This window comes from Chiloscyllium plagiosum, unplaced genomic scaffold, assembly GCF_037043375.1.
Source record: "Chiloscyllium plagiosum isolate Xiang-an unplaced genomic scaffold, Cpla_swu_hap1 HiC_scaffold_19, whole genome shotgun sequence".
Taxonomy (NCBI): Eukaryota; Metazoa; Chordata; class Chondrichthyes; order Orectolobiformes; family Hemiscylliidae; genus Chiloscyllium; species Chiloscyllium plagiosum.
The window spans coordinates 20,252,750-20,269,686 of NW_028270157.1; the positions used below are offsets into that span (position 1 = coordinate 20,252,750).

The 16,937-nt window shown below is 46.5% G+C and overlaps 1 protein-coding gene across 4 annotated transcripts in view; it reads left to right on the forward strand.

Annotated features, from left to right (window-relative positions):
- Window positions 1–103: 103 nt before the first annotated feature.
- LOC122559782 (plakophilin-2-like) overlaps window positions 104–16,937 on the forward strand; it is a 54,439-nt gene continuing 37,605 nt past the window's right edge. For 2 of the 4 annotated variants that reach the window (XM_087997095.1, XM_043709799.2), the window contains exons 1-2: window positions 104–329; window positions 9,307–9,416. In XM_087997095.1, the coding sequence (XP_087853221.1) occupies window positions 140–329; window positions 9,307–9,416 (300 nt within the window). In that variant the 5' untranslated portion in view covers window positions 104–139. The remainder of the gene's footprint in view (window positions 330–9,306; window positions 9,417–16,937) is intronic. The other 2 variants (XM_043709798.2, XM_043709800.2) reach the window with 2 other exon arrangements.

Below are 16,937 nucleotides of genomic sequence, written 5' to 3' on the forward strand. Positions count from 1 at the left end.
AAGGAGAAGGAGGAGGAGGAGGTTTTGCAATCACTGGAGGGAGGGAGGGATCTGGCGGGAGCACAGACACACCTCAGCAGCTCAGACAGGAGCCCTGTGCCTGTGGGCTCCCGGGCGGCAGCAGCAGCAGGAGCCCGCGATGGGGAGCAGTCCCGACCCTTTCTTCCGCACGGTGCTGAGCCAGGAGCAGCTCCTGCCTGCCCTGGACTCCAGCCTGGCTGTCCCCTCCGACGAGAAGCTCCGCTTGTCCCGCCAGGATGACAGGAGCTTCCGACTCCGGCAGCAGGTCAGCCTCAGCATGTCCCGCAAGAACAGGAGGGCTTCCACAGGTAAGGGGGGAGGGAGGGGGGGATACACCCTGGGGGGAGACAGCACCATCACCACCACCCCTCCCCAGAGGGAGAGGGCACAGGGTCTGGGGGGTGGGGAGTGTGTCCCCTTGGGTGGGGGCTGGGGAGAGTCTGTCCCCCTGGGGAGATGGGGGGGGGGGGGGGTAGAGCCTGCCCCCTTGGTGAGGAGGGGAGACTCCTGGAGGGTAGTGTCTGTCTGTCTGGGTGAGGAGGCTGGATTCTGTCTTCTGGATGGGGAGTGTGAGGTCGGAGATCTCCCTCCCCCAGGGGTGGGGGAGGGGGGAGACTGTCCCCCTGGGTGGGGAAGTGTAAGTGGAGGAGTCTGATCCCTGGGGTGGGAGAGAGGGGAGAGAGTGTCTATCCCCCTGGGTGGGGAGGGGAGAATCTGTCCACTAAGAGGTGGAGAGAGTCTGACCCCCTGGGTGGGGAGGGGAGAATCTGCCCCCTGGGGGGGGTGGAGAGAGTCTGAAAACCCCCGGGGGGGGGGGGGGTGGAGGGTCTGTATGGGTGGGTAAATTGTGTTCGCCTGGGTGGGGAAATGTGAGGGGGATGTGGAGGAAGGGGAGTTTGTATTGCTGGGAAAGGGGAGGTCATGGGAGCCAGGTTATGGGAGAATCTATATCATAATGTCCAAAAGTTTTCGAAGGTCAAATGTTGTGTTGCCGATGACAATGTTTTGAATGTGCTGGAGAATGTGGTGGCAACACTGAAGCTGTCAAAGAGGCAGCTGTGTTTTGTTTTCGACCAAGTGTTGAGAAACTCGCTCTGAAGGACTGCTGCTGATGTTTTACACACACTTAGTTTCCTCACTATGGAATTGCTGAATGATTATTTCTCTTTCTGATGGCAGTCTTTCAGATGTGATCCTTAAGGGCTCTCCACCTGCCTTTTCATATAGAAGTCAAAGATCACATGGCCTCAGGTTACATTGTGTCTACAACACAGAAATGGATCTTTTGACACAACTGGTCTAGGCTGGTATTTATGTTCCGCACACGTTTCCCTAACCTTGCTTCATCTCATCCTGTCAGTGTAGAGTTCCATTCCGTTCTCCCTCATGTTTATCCAGCTTCCCCTCGAATGTGTCAATACTGTTAGCTTCAATCACTTCCTGCAGTAATGGCTGCCTCATTCTCACCACTCTCTGGATAACAGGCACAGTGTATGTCCATATTAAACTCAAGAAAGGAGATGACATCCATTCACTGATTCATTTCTCTGGGCAATGCTAAGACCAATTAGAGTCAATCCATCTCCATTAAAAGGTAAACAAATCCTGACAGTTAACTGTCAATCATCATTAACATCATTTATCTCTAGCAACACCTCTGCCAATCAGAGCACACTTGCCAACCAATCAGCACTCTCCTCTCATACAGTTGTTTCCCTTTAAGTTGGTATTCTTGTGAATTGTCCTGATGAGTGCAAAATGAAAAGCTTTGGTAAAATGGGTCATTTTTTTAAAACAATACTCAAGTTCTGTATGACCAAACAACTATTTTCATTTGTTTTTTGATGTTATGCAGATATTGCTGGCCATGACACCACTCGATATTGTGACCATTTCAGAGACATGCCTAGAGGAGGGACAGGAATGGTTGTTGCAGATTCCGGGATTTAGATGTTTCAGTAAGAACAGAGAAGATGGTAAAAGAGGAGGTGGTATGGCATTGTTAGTCAAGGATAGTGTTACAGCAGCTGAGAGAATATTTGAGGACACATCCATTGAGGTAGTTTGGGCTGAGGTTAGAAACAGGAAAAGGAGAGGTCACCCTGTTGGGAGTTTTCTATAGGCCTCTGAATTGTTCCAGGGATGTAGAGGAAAGGATAGCAAAGATGATTCTTGATAGGAGCGAGAGTAATAGCGTAGTTGTTATGGGGAATTTTAACTTCCTCAATATTGATTGGGAATACTATAGTTCAAGCAGTTTAGATGGGTCAGTTTTGTTCAGTGTGTGCAGGAGGGTTTTCTGACACAGTATGTAGACAGGCCAACAAGGGGCAATGCCATATTGGATTTGGTACTGGGTAATGAGCCCGGCCAGGTGTTAAATGAGGAGGTAGGTGATAGCGACCATAATTCGGTTATGTTTACCGAAGGGAAGGAGTTATAACTCAGGCAAAGGCAATTATGATGCGATTAGGCAAGATTTAGGATGCTTCGGGTGGGGAAGGAAACTGCACGGGATGGACGTACTTGAAATGTGGAGCTTATTCAAGGAACAGCTACTGCAGGTCCTTGATAAGTACAGGCAAAAGTGAGGACTGCAGATGCTGGAAACTAGAGTTTAGATTAGAGTGGTGCTGGAAAAGCACAGCAGGTCACGCAGCATCCGAGGAGCAGGAAAATTGACGTTTCAGGCAAAAGCCCTTCATCAGGAATACAGGCAGGGAGCCTCCAGGGTGGAGAGATAAATTGGGGGGGGGTGGGGTGAAACTGGGGAGAAGGTAGCAAAGAGTACAGTAGGTAAATGGGGGTGGGGATGGAGGTGATAGGTCAGAAGGGAGGGTTGAGCAAATACTTGGGAAGGGAGATTGGCAGGTAGGCCAGGTCATGAGGACAGTGCTAAGCTGGAGGTTGGAACTGGATAAGGTGGGGGGAAGGGAAATGAGGAAACTGGTGAAGTCCACATTGATGCCATGAGGTTGAAGTGTTCCGAGGCGGAAGATGAGGCGTTCTTCTTCCAGGCGTCAGGTGGTGAGGGAGCGGTGGTGGAGGAGGCCCAGGACCTGCATGTCCTCGGCAGAGTGGGAGGGGGAGTTGAAATGTTGGGCCACAGGGCGGTGGGGTTGATTGGTGCGGGTATCCCAGAGATATTCCCTAAAGTGCTCTGCTAGGAGGGGTCCAGTCTCCCCAATGTAGAGGAGACTGCATTGGGAGCAATGGATACAATAAATGACATTGGTGGATGTGCAGGTGAAACTTTGATGGATGTGGAAGGCTCCTTCGGGGCCTTGGATGGAGGTGAGGGAGGAGGTGTGGGCGCAGGTTTTACAGTTCCTGCGGTGGCAGGGGAAGGTGCCAGGATGGGAGGGTGGGTTGTTGAGGGGTGTGGACCTGACCAGGTAGTCACGGAGGGAATGGTCTTTGCAGAAAGGGGAAATGGGTGGGGACGGAAATATATCTCTGGTAGTGGGGTCCGTTTGTAGGTGGCGGAAATGTCGGTGGATGATGCGGTTAATGCGAAGGTTGGTAGGGTGGAAAGTGAAGACCAGGGATGTTCTGTTCTTGTGACGGTTAGAGGGGTGGGGATTGAGGGCGGAGGTGCGGGATGTGGATGAGATGCGTTGGAGGGCAACTTCAACCACGTGGGAAGGGAAATTGCAATCTCTAAAGAAGGAGGCCATCTGGTGTGTTCAGTGGTGGAACTGGTCCTCCTGGGAGCAGATACGACAGAGACAGAGGAATTGGGAATACGGGATGGCATTTTTGCAGGAGGTAGGGTGGGAAGTGGTGTAATCCAAGGAGCTGTGGGAGTCGGTGGGTTTGTAAAACATGTCAGTGTCAAGTCGGTCGTCATTAATGGAGGTGGAGAGGTCCAGGAAGGGGATGGAGGTGTCAGAGTTGGTCCAGGTGAATTTAAGGTCGGGGTGGAATGTGTTGGTGCAGTTGATGAACTGCTCAACCTCCTCGTGAGAGCACGACATGGCACCGATGTTCCTGCTCCTTGGATGCTGCCTGACCCCCTTGATAAGTATATCAGGCAGGGAGGTAATTGTTGAGAGAAGGAGCCATGGGTTTACTAAAGAAGTTGAAGCTCTTGTCAAGAGGAAGAAGGAGGCTTTTATGAGGATGAGGCATGAAGGCTTAGTTCAGGGGTTTGAGAGTTATAAGTTAGCCAGAAAAGATCTAAAGAGAGGGCTAAGAAGAGCCAGGAGGGGACATGAGAAGTTTTTGGTGGATAGGATCAAGGAAAACCCTAAGACTTTCTATAGATATATCAGGAATACAAGAATGGCTAGAGTAAGATCAGAGCCAATCAAAGATAGTAGTGGGAAGTTGTGTATGGAATCTGAGGACATGGGGAAATGCTTAATTAATACTTTTCATCACTATTCACATTGGAAAAGGGCAATGTTAGTGAGAATACGGAGATATAGGCTACAAGATTAAATGGGATTGAGGTTGACAAACAGGAGGTTTCAGCAATTTTGGAAGATTTGGATATAGATAAGACCAGAGATCTCGGTGTCCAAATGCATAAATCCCTGAAAGTTGCCACCTAGGTTGATAGGGTTGTTAAGAAGGCATGTGGTGTGTTGGCGTTTATTGACAGGGGGATTAAGTTTCGGAGCCACGAGGTCATGCTTCAGCTGTATAAGATGCACCTGGAGTATTGCATGCAATTCTGGTCACCGCATTATAGAGGGATGTGGAAGCTTTGAAAGGGTTCGGAGCAGATTTACTAGGATGTTGCCTGGTACGGAAAGAAGGTCTTACAAGGAAAGGCTGAGGGAACTGAGGCTGTTTTTGTTAGAGAAAAGAAAGTTGAAAGGTGACTTAATCAAGAACGTATAAGATAATCCGTGGGTTAGATAGGGTGGACAGCGAGGGCGTTTTTCCTCGGATGGTGAAGGCTAAGATGAGAGGACATAGCTTTAAATTGAGGGGTGATAGATTTAGGAGTCATTTCTTCACTCCGAGAGTAGTAGGGCGTGGAAAGGCCTGCCTGCAACAGTAGTAGACTCGCCAACATTAAGTGCATTTAAATGAACATTGGACATAAGGATAATAGTGGAATGGTATAGGTTAGATGGGCATCAGATTATTTTCACAGGTCGGCGTAACATCGAAGGCCAATGGGCCTGTACTGGGCTGTAACATTCTATGTCGCCCATCTCTGGCCTTGAGAAGGTGGTGCTGGGCTACTTTCTGAAACCGCTGCAGTCCATGCGATGTAGAAGCCTCACAACGTGAGGAGGGACGGAGTTCCTGGATTCTGAACTAGTGATAATTAAAGAAGAGTGGTAGTTGCAAGTCAGAGATGCCATCATTTAATGCAGTGATAAATTAGCTCCAAACAGTTGCTAATAACAATCATTACAGCAGCTCCTGTTGTGCTGCATGTTAATTGCATGTGTCAGTGCCTGCATTTTACATTGCAGTCTCATCACTCATCAATCCCATTCCATCTCGAATCCATGCCTCCCTATGCAGTTGCGGGCTCTCTTTATCAGTCTGGCTCCATTAAGAAGCCAGTTCAGGGTTATCCTACCAAACTTTCAATCTCCAGTTGAACCCACCAGATGGAAACCCTGAATAGCTCAATTAAATATTGATGCATTTGTCTGAAATTTATTTTGCGTTATTGGCGGATTAACGTCTTTAGTACGAACAAGCAAATCAGGGAGGAATTTTGGAGGGATTAGCTCCTGCCTGCAGATAAAAATCAGGGAGCAGGTCTCCCTCCCACAGCGTCTCTAAATAAAAGCAGGTAATTCCATCTTTAACTGCAATCTTTAACTATCTCTGCCACCACACAGATGTTTAGGTTAATATTAACATATCTTTCGGCATTTTGAGATTTTTCTCTGTTTTTGCATAAGATTCAGTTTTTGTCAGTTTTGACGCATCGGATGGTTTTAAAAAGTCTTTGGTGGATGTGAATGTGACTGGCAAGGCCAGCTATTTGTTACCATCCCCCAAGTACCCTTCAACTGAGTGGTGTGCTAAGACCATTTCAAAGAGCAGTTAGGAGTCAGCCACATTGTTGTAGGTCAGGAGTCACATGGAAAAAGGAAAGGCAACTTTTTCACACAGAGGGTGGTACGTGTATGGAATGAGCTGCCAGAGGAAGTGGTGGAGGCTGGTACAATTGAAACGTTTAAGAAGCATTTGGAAGGGTATATGAATAGGAAGAATTTGGAGGGATATGGGCCGGGTGCTGGCAGATGGGACTAGATTGGGTTGGGATGGGTTGGACCGAAGGGTCTGTTTCCATGCTGTATATCTCTATGACTCTCTGACCAATGATAGTTGACATGGTCACCACTACTTGGATGAGATTCTAATATCAAACTTTACCAGTTGTCATGGTGAGATTTGAATGTGTCCAGGGCATTAGCCTGGTCGTCTGGCTCACTAATCCAAAAACATTAGTACTCCCCAGTTATAGAGTCATAGAGATGTACAGCACTAAACCAGACCCTTCTGTCCAACTCAGCCATGCCGACTAGATATCCTAAATGAATCTAGTCCAATTTGTCAGTATTCGGCCCATATTCCTCTAAACCCTTCCTATTCATATACCCATCCAGATGCCTTTTAAATGTTGTAATTGTACCAGCCTCCACCACTTCCTCTGGCAGCTCATTTCCATACACACACCATCCTCTGTGTGAAAAAGTTGCCCCTTACGGTCCCTTTTCAATCTTTCCCCTCTCACTGTAAACTTATGCCCTCTAGTCCTCCCAACCCACATTGTCTATTTACACTATCCATTCCCTTCATGATTTTATAAACCTCTAAAAGATCACCACTCAGCCTCCAGGGATAACAGCCCCAGCCTATTCAGCCTGTCCCTATAGCTCAAACACTCCAACCCTGGCAACATGCTTGTAAATCTTTGCTGAACCCTTTCAAGTTTCACAACATCCTTCCTATAAGAAGGAGACCAGAATTGCACACAATATTCCAAAAGTAGCTGAACTAACATCCCGTACAGCTGCAAAATGACCTCCCAACTCCTCTACTCAATGCTCTGACCAATAAAGGAAAGCATACCAAACGCCTTCTTCACTATCCTATCTACCTGTGACTCCACTTTCAAAGAATTATGAACCTACACTCCAAGGTCTCTTTGTTCAGCAACACCCCTTCAGGATGTTAAGAGTATGAGTTATGTCCTGATTTGCCTTTCCAAAGTGCAACACCTCACATTTATCTAAATTAAACTCCATCTGCCACTCCTCAGCCCATTGGCCCATTTGATCAAGATCTCGTTGTACTCTGAGGTAACTTTCTTCACCTGTCCACTACACCTCCAATTTTGTTGTCAACTGCAAACTTACTAACTATACCTCCTATGTTCAGATGCAAATTATTTATATAAATGATGAAAAGCAGTGGACCCAGCACCAATTCTTGTGGCACACCACTGGTCACAGGCCTCCAGTCTGAAAGGCAACCCTCTGCTACCACCCTCTGTCTTCTACCTTTGAGCCAATTCTGTATCCAAATGGCTAGTTCTTCCTGGATTCCACGTGATCGAACCTTGCTAACTAGTCTACCATGAGGAACCTTGCCAAACGCCTTACTAAAGTCCATATAGATCACATCCACCACTCCACCCTCATCAATCCTCTTCATTAGACAGATTAGATTCCCTACAGTATGGCAACAAGCCCTTCGGCCCAACAAGTCCACACCGACCCTCTGAAGAGCAACCCACCTAGACCCACTCATCTAACCTATATCCACCCCTGACTAATGCACCTATCACTATGGCCAATTCACCTGGCCTGCTCATTTTTGGATTGTGGGAGGAAACCCACACAGACGCAGGGAGAATGCGCAAACTCCACACAGACAGTCGCCCGAGGTGGGAATCGAACCCGGGTCCCTGGCGCTGTGAGACAGCAGTGCTAACCACTCAGCCAGCACTCCTTCAGAAAACTCAAGTTCTTTAACCATTGAATTAGAAAGTGTGGTTCAGAGAGCTGAATATAGATCTCATGGAGTTTTACAGCAGTGAAAGAGGCTGTTCAATCTATCATGGTGATACTCATTATCAAGCACCTATTTGCTAAGTTTCCATTTTCCAGCACTTGGCCTATGGCCTTGAATGCTAATGCACTTGCAGTATTCATCTAATTATTTCTTCAATATTGTGATGGTTCCTGCCTCCAACACTCTTTCAAGCAGTGAGTTCCAGCCCCCGTGACTCTCTGAGTTAAATAAGTCTTCTGTTAATCTCCTCGAAACCCCCTTTATCTTAAATCTATGCCGACTATTAGTCCCCCTAATAAGGGGAAAACCTTTTCCTTAGCCACACAACCTATGACCTTCCAGGTTTGTATACCTCAGTCAGTTCCCCCACCTCAGCCTTCTCTGCAATAAGGAAAACAAACCCAGCCTATTTAGCCTCTTTTCATAGCGGAATGGCCAGAACTCAGTTGTCAACCAGTCCTGGAAGGTGGTCATAGAAGATCGCTTGGCATGATTTTGCAGAAGGCCAGGGGAGTTCAGCTAGTGAACTCATCAACAGTTATCCCTGTAACAACAGCAGAAGCAAGTGATCCCATCATTTATCACATCACTGCTTACGGGATCCTGCAGATTAGCCTCTATGTTTCCCACAATCAAAACACACCACCTCTGACTGTGCAGCCCTAGTAATGGGCAAAAATGTCATTGTTGAAAATTCTCCAGAACGGTGTTTGAAGCAATGTCCTTCTGAGTGGGAATGTTAGCAAATGTGTTAAAAATAATTTCTGTGAAGAAGGGCAACTAGGGTAGCATTGTAAGGAATGCACTGAAAGAGTAGGAACTGCACCTTGGAATGAACCCTTTATGTTCTTGCCCCTCCACCAGCCCATGAACCTCTGAGATCTCTCTGCTCCTCCATTCTGGCCTCTTGCTTACCCCAGTTTTCACCTTCCCACCACTGGTCACCGTTCCATTGGTTTCCCGATCCCTGTGCTCTAGAATTATCTCCATAAACCCCTCTTTCCATCTCGCCTTCTTTCAGACACTCCTACCTACAAAAAACATCTTTAAGTAGCAGTTGAGTTTCCTGTCATATGGTCTACTTATGTGTCTCGTTGTTCAATTTTTCATGATAATCACTCCCTTGAGGTGACTTGGGATGTTGTAACAAGTCACTGGCTCTCTCTCTCCCGTTGCATAGGTTGAATCCCAGAATGGTGTTTCTTTTGCTTGCATTGAGGTGTGTGTGTGTGGTCATTCTATGTGATAGATTGAACAGATTTGCTAATTGCACCATTGTATTTGTAGACCGGGTGCAGCGGACACTCAGTGCCCCTGATTACATTAGTTCCATGGCGATCCCTCCATTTGGATATCCGACACTGCCACTCCCAGGGCCTCGATATGGTTACACTGAGGTAGGTCATTGGTGAATGCGTGCTGTTCATGGCGTGAATCTTATTCCTCCAGTTAGGCAATCTAGGAAAATCTGAGCTGGGCCGCACAGGAGTAAAATTAGCAAATGATGTTTCATGCAACAAGTGGTAGGATCATGTGATGCCTTCCCACAAGAGGCAGTAGATGTTAGCTCAGTTTATTTTAAAACAGCTTGTTTTTCTAAGTCAAGGCGACAAAGAAATATGGAATCAAGATGGGTGGGTAGAGTTAGGTCACAGATCAGTTGTCATCTGACAGAACAAACTCAAAAAAGGGGCTGACTGTCCTCCTCCTGATTCTATGGTCCTAACACTGAATCTACGAGACGTTAACTTAGACACCTTCAGCTTGTTACATGCTGGTTTGCTCCTGCACCATGTTGGGGATAGTCAGTCCCGGATACTGAGTGCAGACTCTGATGGTTTCCACTGTAACCGAATCACCCCAACTTATTGCTATAATGGGCCTGAATGAAAGAAAGAACTTGCATTTATATAGCACCTCACACCACATCAGGATATTCAAAAAAACACTTTACAGACTGAAGATTTTTAAAGTGTAGTCAGATTGTAATCAGGAAATGCAGCTGCCAATTTGAGCACAGCAAGGGGACATTGACCCAATCATGTTTTTTTTGTGTTGGGCTTCAGGGAAAAATGTCTGTCAGGACATGGGAAACCTGCCCTACATGTCTTTTAAATAGTGCTATGGGAGGCTTAATCTCCACTGCATCGGGCAGCAGTTTAATGTCTCAGCATGGAACTCGCTCAGTGTAGTACTCCCTGGGCAGGGCACTCCCAGTGTGGGGCTCCCTCAGTGCGGTGCTCCCTCCGCTCAGAGCTCCCTCAGTATGGCTCTCCCTCAGCATGGGGCTCCCTCAGTGCGGCTCTACTTCAGTGCGGGGCTCCCTCAGTATGGCTCTCCCTCAGCATGGGGCTCCCTCAGTGCGGCTCTACTTCAGTGCGGGGCTCCCTCAGTGTGGCAGTCCCTCAGCGTGGGCTCTCCCTTCGCAGGGCTGTCTCAATGCGGCGCTCCATCAGGGTAGCATTCCCTCAGTGCGGGGCTCCCTCAGTGTGATGCTCCCTCAATGCAGTGCTCCCTCAGGGCAGTGCTCCCCTAATGCGGTGCTCCCTCAGGGTGGGGCTCACCCAGTGTTGGTGTCATTCAGTGCAGTGCTCCCTCAGAGTGATGCTCCCTCAGTGTGGCATTCCCTCAGTTCAGAGCTTCCTCAGTGCAGCTCTCCCTCAGGGTAATGCTTCATCCATGCGGTGCTCCCTCAGTGCGGTGCTCCCTCAGTGTGGTGCTCCCTCTGGGTGATGCTTCATGAATGCAGAGCTCCCTCAGTCAGCTCTGCTCTGAGTAGTATTCCTTAGGGCGGTATTCCCTCATGGTAGCGCTCCCTCAGGGCGGTATTCCCTCAGGGTGATACTCCCTGAGTGCAGTGCTCCCTCAGGGTGGCACTCTCTGAGGGTGATGCTCCCTCAGGGTAGTGCTCCTTCAGCCCATATACTAAGAGTGTCCATCCTGATTGTGATCTGAATGTCTCTGGATGGGAATCTCATCGAAGAAGCTGCCATTTGGGTGAGATTGCTTTCTTCGGCTCACCGCGAACTACATCATTCTGTCACTTGTTTGATGATAGGCTGGTCAGTTACATACCGTAACGATCAGGAACACAATGCAAATGATCAATAAATTGGTTGTTTTTCAGTCTGAGTGTTCCCAGCACAGCCTTGACTTTGGATTGCTTGAAACACTTTATCCCCATGTTTTCCTGCAGTGCAAGTGTCTCCACTCTCCAGGGTAACAATCATTTTGAAATTTTGTTCTATCATTTACCCTCACATTTGTTCTATTATTTAGGAGCCACTTTATACAAATCAGTTAAGCTGCTGTTTCTAAAATGCTAGTCATGTTTCAAACTTTCTGCAACACTGACTGTCCATTACACTGGAGTGTCTTCAGCACTACCATCTTTAAAACTCTGCACTGCTCAGACTCCGTCTCTGGATCATCTCTGACTTTAACTGCTGCACCACTGAGGGTCATACCTTCAACTGGCCTGGGCACCAAACTCCAGAATTGTCCCTTACACCTCACTGGCTCTCTCTCTTCAATACACTCCCTAAAGCCTATCCCTTTGATCAATCTTTTGGTCACTTCCCTCACTATCCCCTAATACAAACCAGTATCCAATTTTGTTTGACAGTCATTTGTGTGAAGCACAGTTGGATGTTTTACAGGTGCTATATAAATGCAAGTAAAGTGTTTCTTCAGTTGCTCTGTCTCACAATAAATTTGTTTAAGGCGTTGGTCCTTTGGCTCTTTCTTCCATTTCCATTAACTTGCCTTCGATGTATCAGTTACTTACAGCAGAGTAATCGGAGATGTAAGTCATTCTGGGTTGTTCACCTGGTCAGCAAACTGTCTGCTGTGACTGTGAAATACTGTGAACACTGTCACCAGGAGAAGACTACAGCCTCCAGGCAGTCCGTGAAGAGAGATTTCAGACCTTGATCTTTCTCTGTCACTACCCCACCACCACTGAGTCCTTTTAACATTTTAATCACCTTGAACAGATCAGTCTCAACCATCTAATCAAGAAGAAGTACAAACCAAATTCATCTGAGAAAAAACAGAATACTGAGGTTTATATCTAGTGGGATAGAATTGTGTGGATTCTTGATGGAGTACCCTGTGTACAGCCTGCCTTCAACATAATTAAAGAGTATCGCAGCGCTTGAGAGGGTTTCACACACTGTGGCCCAACATTTAAACTCCCCCTCCCACTCTGCCAAGGACATGCAGGTCCTGGGCCTCCTCCATCACCGCTCCCTCACCACCCAATGCCTGGAGGAAGAACGCCTCATCTTCCGCCTCGGAACACTTCATCCCCAGGGCATCAATGTGGATTTCACCAGTTTCCTCATTTCCCCTTCCCCCACCTCACCCCAGCTCCAGCCTTCCAGCTCAGCACAGCCCTCATGACCTGTCCTATTTGCCTATCTTCCTTTCCACCTATCCACTCCACCCTCCTCTCTGACCTATCACCTTCATTCCCACCCCCATTCACCCATTGTACTCTTTGATACCTTCCCCCACCCTCCTCTCTGACCTATCACCTCCATCCCCACCCCCATTTACCTATTGTACTCTATGCTACTTTCTCCCCGCCCCCACCCCCCTCTCATTTATCTCTCCACTTTGCAGGCACCCTGCCTCTATTCCTGATGAAGGGCTTTTGCCCAAAATGTCGATTTTCCTGCTCCTCAGATGCTGCCTGACCTGCTGTGCTTTTCCAACACCACTCTAATCTAGACTCTGGTTTCCAGCATCTGCAGTCTTTGTTTTTACCAGGGTTTCAAAATGATTGGCCCTCTCACCAGATTGTAATAGTGACAAGAGGCTCATCATAGTCACTGATCAAGGGAGGAGGCATGAGAATGGGATTGAGAAACATTCACCCATGATTGAATAGTAGGGCAGACAAAATGGGCTGAATGTCTTAATTCTGCTCTGACAGTCTATATCATGACAGGATGTGATATCTGGGTACCACTAGTATTTCTGGTGGGGGTATTGTGCTGTTACGAGCCCTCCCTCCCATGAAGGGCTTGAGCAGGAGTCTGCAGTGGAAGATGGACCGCAAACAGGCTTCACAGAAGAGACTCTAGTCTTTGTTAATGGGATGCAGTTTGCAACAGTGGCTAACATCAGATGTGATTCTTGAACTGGACAACATTTGCTGTTCTATCCTGAGGGCACAAAGAATGACACTGACAAAACATTTGACATTGTTGGTTGGACTTGCCATGTGAAGCACTTGACGTGCACTGGAAGCTAAATGTATTATTTGCCCAGATAGTCCTGTATACTGGAAGTTAAATATTATTAACACAGAGGTCTCTGTTCTTTACAGACAGAAAAATGGGCGTACACTGCAACTGTTTCAGCCCAATAAAATAATTGACAGCCACTCACCATTTCAGTTCTCAGGGCAATCCCTTGACCAATCAGAGTCTGGCATTGTCAAGTTTCGAGTGGTGCTGGAAAAGCACAGAAGCTCAGGGAGCATCCGAGGAGCAGGAAAATCGACATTTTGGGCAGGAACCCTTTCTGATGAAGGACTCCTGCCTGAAGTATCGATTTTCCTGCTCTTCGGATGCTGCCTGACCTGAATCTTGACTCTAATCTCCAGCATCTGCAGTCCTCACTTTCGCCTAGAGTCTGGCATTGTGTCAATCAGCATTAACTGGTGCATTTTCCACGTTGTCTCATCAAGTTTAGAATCCGCGCAGTGTGGAAGTAGGCTACTCTGCCCATCCACACCGACCCTCCAAAACACATCCCGCCCACATCAACTCCCTACCCCTCATTTCCCATGATCAATCCACCTAACCTGCACATCATTGGATTGCGGGGGAAAACTGGAGAAAACCCACGTGGACACAGGGAGAACGTGCAAACTCTACGCAGACAGTCACCCGAGGTTGGAATCAAACCCAGGTCCCTGGTGCTGTGAGGTATCAGTGCTAACCACTAAGCCACTGGCTTCCCTTTAAATTGGTATTCTTGCAAATTATTCTGATGAGTCCATGACAATAAGGCTTCAATAAAATTTGGTGAACTGTCTTATCACTGCAATGCTGAAGGTATCACATCTCAGTAACCCTATGCAGGCTGTGTAAAATCTTAGAGAAGGGATGAGTTAGACACATATGCCAGATTCTCCGCCCAAAGGCTGTGTAATAATGTTCGACTTAGCAGAGCTCAGTTCGAACAATAACACTTTTAGAACTATTGCCTGATGTGACACTACCCATTAAGTAGTATTGAATAGGCTGGGCCTGTTCCTTTTGACAAAGGGAGGGCTCAAGGGCAACCTCATAGAGATCTTTTAAAACTATGCAATTAAGGTATACAGCAGAGAAGGTGATTCTGTTGCAGGAGGGTCTAGAACTGAGTTGGCCGTTAGTACGCATAATCCAACAGGATTATTCCCCAGAAATTCATTAGAATTGGATTTTTGTGGCTGCAGAGAGCGGGTTAAGGCAAGCAGCAAGAATGTGTTTATGGGGGTAGCTCAGTATACACAGGAAAGAAAGGAATAGAAGGGTAGGCTGATAAGGGGAGACAAAAGAGAGGTAGAAGGCGGTTCATTTGGAGTACCAACAATACTGTGAATCAGATGGCCGAATGGTCTGTGATGATGCTGTAACATGCTTGCTAGCTCAGCAAACATTTTTAAATGAGACAGCATTGTGATTCAGCTGTCAGTGACACACAGATTATCTCGGTTATGTGATTTTTACTGTGTGCTCTATATTTGCACTAATTTGCCCTGTGGGTGTCGACTCAGTAAACTGGGCCTTTTGTAAGTGTTTGGTGTCATTTACTGAGTCCTGCTTTTTACTGGGTGGAAGAGCTCACGGAGATTGTAATCTAATATCAGAAATAGCTTCATGTTCTGACAACGGACTGTTCAAACCAAAGCATGGTGCAAAGTTTCTGTATCTGAATTAACTTGTTTTAACATTGTACTTACCCTGTGGGCAGTTTCATATGAACCAAAGTTAATTGCTATCAATCAAATGGATATCTACGATTGCCACAAGATTTTCTAATAGACAACCCCCTTCAGGACATGCATGTCTCTTATAGAAGTTTGCTTTGGCTCCCAGCCTGTACTAATCAGAGGTGACAGCTCCTGTGTTTTGAAAATTTTAGTGAGCTGTGCCAGTGTGAGAATGAAAGAAGTTAGCCATGTGGAATTTCAAATGGTCCCTTTCCACAGCACATCAGGGAGTTAAAACTCTCCTAGTAATTGGATCATAAGAATTGTCACGGAGGATAACTGGTATAAAGAAATCAAAAGAAAATGTCTGTTATTAGTTGTGAGTACGCAGTTGGTCCACACTCGCTGAACCACCCTGAGTACGCTAACAAAAACAAGAGTGAGGTGCTGGAAAAGCACAGCAGGTCAAGCAGCATCCAAGGAGCAGGAGAATTGACATTTCGAGTATAAACCCTTCATCAGGAAAGGCTTATACTCGAAACGTTGATTCTCCTGCTCCTCGGATGCTGCTTGACCTGCTGTGCTTTTCCAGCACCACACTCTCGACTCTAATCTCCAGCATCTGCAGTCCTCACATTCTCCTGTGCTAACAAATACCCTAACATTAAATTTAATATGATCAGTCATGCTGATACGTGGTTAATTTACCCATACTAGAAGTGACATCCATTCATTAACAAAGAACTGTACTCTGCAAACAAAAGGGATGTGATCCAGCCATTTGCTCTTTTGAATATTCAGGAGAGGAGCTTCAGGAACCTATGGTTCCCTCATAGCAATACCTCTGCCAATGAACATAGACTTCTGAGGCAATCATCACCTCTTTTCTGCTGTAGTATAAAGAGTGGTGAAATTAGGCATTCTTGCAATTGCCTTGATGAGTGTGAATCAAAAAACCTCAATGGCATGCCTCTTATTTTAGTAAGATTGAAGTGCTATGAAACCAGGCAATGCTTTGAATATCAGAATGATAAAGGATGGTACTTCAAAAGTTTTTCAGTAACAAGAGAATAGAGTTCACCTCAAAATGGGAGGCATAGTGTCGAGACACCGTCTCATAGGAAGGACTTATCAAGCTGGAGAGGGTTCAGAAAAGATTTATCAGAATGTTGCCAGGAAGGAAAGTTGTAAGGAGAGGCTGGATAGGCTGGGACTTTTATTCACTGGAGCTTAGGAGATTGAAGAGTGAACTTAGAGAGGTTTATAAAACCACGAGGGGTATAGATAAGGTGAATGGCAGGCATCTTTTTTCCTAGGGTGGGGATTTCAAGTTGAGGGGGCATATTTTTAATGTGAGAGGAAAAAGATTTTAAAAAATACATGAGGGGCAACTTTTTTAGAGAGTGGTTCGCATGTGGAATGAATTTGCAGAGAAAGAGGTGGACCTGGTACTGTTACAATGCTGGACAGACATTTAGGTAAGTACATGAATATGAAATGTTTGGAGGGATAAGGGTCAAGCACAGTCAGTGGGACCAGTTTAGTTTGGGATTATGAAGGCAAGAATGGTTTGTTTCCATGCTATGTGATTCTACGACTCTCTGGAGGTTTTATTTTAATCATTCTTGGGAAATTAGCTTTGAGAGGCTGCCATTTATTGTCCATCCCTAATTGCCTTTGGGAAGGTCTTCCTTTAACTGCACTGACTATAAAACCATTTGACATTGGAGCAGAAGTAGACCATTCAGCCCATCGAGTCTGCTCCACTATTCAATGAGATGATGGCTGATCTGATAATCCTCAACTCTATTTTCTTGCCTTTTCCCGATGACCCTTGGTTCCCTTAATGATTAAAAATCTCTCTATCTCAGCCTTGAATACACTTAACAACCCAACCTCAACAACTTCCATTCCCTTAGAAATTCCTCCTCTTATCTGCCTTCAATAGGCTTCTCCTTATTCTAAGATTCTGCCCTCTGGTCCTAGA